The sequence below is a fragment of the Crocodylus porosus genome, unplaced genomic scaffold, assembly GCF_001723895.1.
Source record: "Crocodylus porosus isolate Cpor-Errol unplaced genomic scaffold, CroPor_comp1, whole genome shotgun sequence".
Classification (NCBI taxonomy): Eukaryota; Metazoa; Chordata; order Crocodylia; family Crocodylidae; genus Crocodylus; species Crocodylus porosus.
Genome location: NW_017728950.1, coordinates 36,811,002 through 36,815,346, shown reverse-complemented (window position 1 = coordinate 36,815,346; position 4,345 = coordinate 36,811,002). Strand labels below are relative to the sequence as shown.

Genomic DNA, 4,345 nt, shown 5'->3' with positions numbered 1-4,345 from the left:
CTTTGGGCTTGGAGAATTGTCTCCTCCAAGATAAGTGCTGACATTTTTCAAGGGGTGCTTTGAGTCTAAAAAAGGGTAAGAACTATTGATCTAGAGAATGGAACTATTAATCTTGACTCAAGGAGTGAAGTTTCAGGAAGAAAACTGGTAAGTGGATCTGAGGTTCTGGTGGAACTGCTTAACAGCTTTGGACAGGAAATGAAACCTTGAGAATCACCACACTAGTTTCTCCACCGTGCCATTTACTTCCAAGATAATCTGAATTTGCCTTGTTTACTTCTAAAGAATTCAGGTGATATTTACTCTGTTTCTATGAAAATGATTAACATTATGTAACACAGGTTTTACAAACAGAAGTGCTGCTATGTAACTTGGGGACTGATTTTCCACTGCCAGGACCCTGGTTTAAATGACTAACACCAGCGAAAAGTGGATGCAAAATGCTTCTCTTTGATTTGGTAGTACTTCACATGCGCTTTCACTGGTATAACTGTTGCACAAGGCATAAGGCAATGGAAAATCAGGTCCTGGGATTTTATTTCTTTACCGCAGTTACATTACCTCAGTCAGGATCGCCAAGATTAGTAGCTCTTTGACTTTCTTTCCTGGCTCCTGATCCTGTGGGGAGGGCTAATTAATTGTTTAATATACATGGTTACATAAAGCAATAAAACTACAGGCCAGTAAAAGGGAAACCTTCTTCTTGGGGCTTGATTGAGAACCCACTAAGGTTTAATGAAAAGCTCCCTGATGTCATGTTCTTTGGCACATGTATGTTCTAAGGCATCCTTCAGGCAAACGAACACTACATACCAAGAGCTACTGTTGTGAAACTGGCCTCTGGCCCAGGGTGCCCTTCTCCACCATCACCTCGCCGTCTCAGCTGAACACAAAACTGGTACTCTGTTTTTGGTTCCAGATTATCTAGTTTCTTGGTCTTTCCATGTACTGAGGATGAAAGGAGAAAAGAAAAATAATCTCCTTGTTCTATACTGCAAAAAGCTTAGGAAAGAAATTTGTCACTCCTGAATTATAAAATGTAAGAAGGTAAAAGGTGTAGGTGCTCTGTATCCCCATTGTTCGAGGATGAGCTACTTAGAAGTACAAATTAATTATCATAGTTACAATTTTATTAGCTGTTACTTATTATTTGCTCGACAGCCACAAGAGCAGTTGGCTGTGACATGGAAAGGGGGTTGAGTTCCCAAGCCAGAGTTCTCTGTACAAGATGCTAAGTGATAAGCACTTCTAAAATATAGTTAGAAGTGATGCCAGGAGCGTAAAATGTGATCCTACAGAGAAACATGGAGGAATAACTTGCATTTGTTCAGAGACTTCATGATTTAACTAGTTTAGCACTTAGGGTGGGGGTGGGCAAAATAAGGCCCATGGGCTGGATCTGGCCCACCAAGTGATTATATCCAGCCTTCAGTGGGTCCCTTGGCCCCACTTGGCCCAGACATGGGGGGCATCCAGGGCCATGGAGTGTGCAGCCACTCTCACTGCTCCCAGGTGTGAAAGTGCCACCTGGTGCATAGTACAGCCTGTCCTATCCCTGCGTGCAGCTCTTGGGTATGCCAAGGGCTATAGTCCATGGGGCCAGGGAGCACAGCAGTGGGGCAGGGGCAGCACAGTGGCTGGACTTGGCTTCCTGATAGCCCTGCTACCCAGACACACTGGTCCATTCACCTTGCACTCACCACCAGGGGTGCCAGATAGAGCAGGTGGGGTCTTCATGGAGACTGGCTCAGGACCCCTGCAGGCAGGGTGCACTGGGCTAGGCAAATGTGATGAGGCTAATTATGACCAAAGATTCTGTTTGACTTATGGAATGAAAGCACTGGCCCTTACCTTCCACTGACTTCCATGGCTGGAAGCCTTTAGCAGACTTGTAGAAGAGTTTGGTTAACACAATCGGTCCATCCCCAGTGTGAGGGTCAGCATTGATATCAATGATGAGAAAATTATGTCCACTCTCCCGCATCTTTGGAGGATATTGTGGCACTGGAGGAACTGAGCAAGAATAGGACTATAAGATTAGTTCTTTTATCTGTCTACATTAATAATCCATTGGTATCTACCTGGATGCAAAGGGATATAGGAACTGTCATTCTGTATCAGAGAAATGGTACCCCTAATCCAGTATTCTATCTTTGATAGCTCTGACTTCCATTAGACAGAAGTTGTCTCATGACCTGCAGCTTGAGAGTTTAGATCCTTCCAAATACCTCAGGTTTTCTTTCTATCCTGAAAATTATGTTCATTTTCCAAATAATACAATAATATATGCAGCAGGCTGCTGTTTGTAATAAAAGCTTATTACTGGTAATATTTGAATGTACATATTTATTTAAACGTCCCTGCAATGCTGAGACTAAAAAGAATTGAAGCATTCACAGTGAATCCTAGGAAGCATAACTAATCAGAAACAAAAATGAAACCAACAAATTGCTGACTATGCAGTCATTACTGCATGATCATTTAGTACTTGTATAAACAAGTACTAAAACATTTTTAGAGGGATTAAGTACCTATATCTCTAATGTTTTCTGAGTGCCACCTTGCTTCTTTTACTAAGATGACTTGGTATAAATTGAGGTGCTTCATTGTATCCATTTAGGTTTGAAATTACTTGTTCTAGTGTCTAGGAATCACTGGGTGAACCTACATGTGAAATTAAGGTGAAGCAATAAACTCCAGCAATAAACTCCAGCTGTTTGAGCCGAAGGAAACTGCTCCCAGGCACAGCTTCTACACATGCATCTGGGATGGCGGTAATATGAGCTGGGGCGGAACAGAGACAGGCTGGCAGGGAAAATGGTGGGGGGTCAGCCCCAGGCTCCTGGTCTCAAAGGGGCTTGCTGAGGCAGAAGCATGCTGACCCTGTGGAGTTCTGTGGCTAGGTGGCAGGCAGCAGTCTAGACCCCATCCAGTCACTGTCTACATGTGCATTTCAGCATGGTAAATGATCTTGCCGTAAGACAGTACTATCATATGGCAGATTTAATTATTTTACTGTTACCTAATACTGGTGTAGATGTAGATGAAGAGCTAATTAATAAACTCTGCAATAAGGTGCATATGTAGATTCATCCACTGAATAGGAATTGCCACTTGATAGTGTCTTGAAGATTTTTGTAGATGAAAACATTCAGAGATGTAAACTTGCCCTTCTTAAAATAAAGAGGCAAGGCTATTTAAAGGCAGATGATTCATGCAACCTTACCTTTAACTGTAACTTGGAAAGGCTCCTCTGCCATTCCTGCTACTGTCTGAACAGTGCAGACCCACATTCCTGAATCAGGGGGATGGATTCTATAGATATGAAATGTTGCCTCGGAGCAATTTTGTGTAACAGTTAAGAACGAATTGGGCTGAAAAGATAAATTACAGAAAGGGCCTAAAAAACATGGACTCTGATAAATACGTCCTGTCTCATTCTCCTCTCAGGCCAGGTACAGACATTACATATCAACTGGTATAAATGACCAAAAACTGGTCTATACCCATAACAGAACAGAAGTTTGGGGCACATAGAAATTTTAAAAAGATAGAACCCAGTCTAAGAGAGACTTAGATCAATGAGGTATCAGGCTTAATGGCTAGGGGCAGACATTACACATAAACCAGTTTAAGTGCTCAGAAACTGGTTTAAACCTGTAACAGAACAGACATTCAAGTGCACATAAACCAGTTTCAAAATGGCCAGAACCACTTTGAGATAAATCTGGTTTAATGTAGTATCAGACTTAACTGATTTGACTCCAACTAGTTTATGCAATGTCTATCCCAGACCCCTTGCTGGTTTAAAATAAACCAGACTCCCCCAGCATCCCGGCATGCTCTCTGGGCTGGGCACAGCTCTCTGCTCCACAGCAGAGCTGGCCCTTCCCCTCTGTTCCCTGGCTAGAGCTCCAGCAGAGACTGCAGACACAGCAGGGTCTGCCTGGCTTCCTCCTGCTGTACTCCTGCTTGCTGCTCGCTGCTCAAGCAGGAATCTCCCCCTCCCTCCTTCCCACAGCACAGCGCCCAGCCCCATAGACCCTAGGCATGTGGTATGCTAGCTAATGCTGAGAGGTATCAGTGTGTGTGTGTGTCTCCAATTTCACTGGGACAGTCAGATAAAACAGTGAGGGCTTAGGTCTTTTTGGAGCTAATCAGCTGGTAAGCTGTTTAAGAAGAGCTTGAACTAATGGAGAGAGGCTATTGTTTTGATGATGGGGTGATAAACACTGTTATCAGCCCCCATGCTGGCTTGCTTGCCTGTCAGTTTGCTGCAGACAGCATGAAGAAGCAGGGAGGGAGATTGAAAAGCTCTATATCATCAACAGATGATTGCACTGCA

The 4,345-nt window shown here is 43.4% G+C and overlaps 1 protein-coding gene across 1 annotated transcript in view; it reads right to left on the bottom strand.

The window, feature by feature from the left end:
* Window positions 1–4,345, bottom strand: part of TEK (TEK receptor tyrosine kinase) — a 73,930-nt gene that overhangs the window by 26,457 nt on the left and 43,128 nt on the right. Inside the window, exons 9-11 of the mRNA XM_019555227.1 lie at window positions 3,227–3,374; window positions 1,852–2,013; window positions 814–948 (exon numbers count right to left, since the gene is read on the bottom strand). Of these exons, the coding sequence (XP_019410772.1) occupies window positions 814–948; window positions 1,852–2,013; window positions 3,227–3,374 (445 nt within the window). The remainder of the gene's footprint in view (window positions 1–813; window positions 949–1,851; window positions 2,014–3,226; window positions 3,375–4,345) is intronic.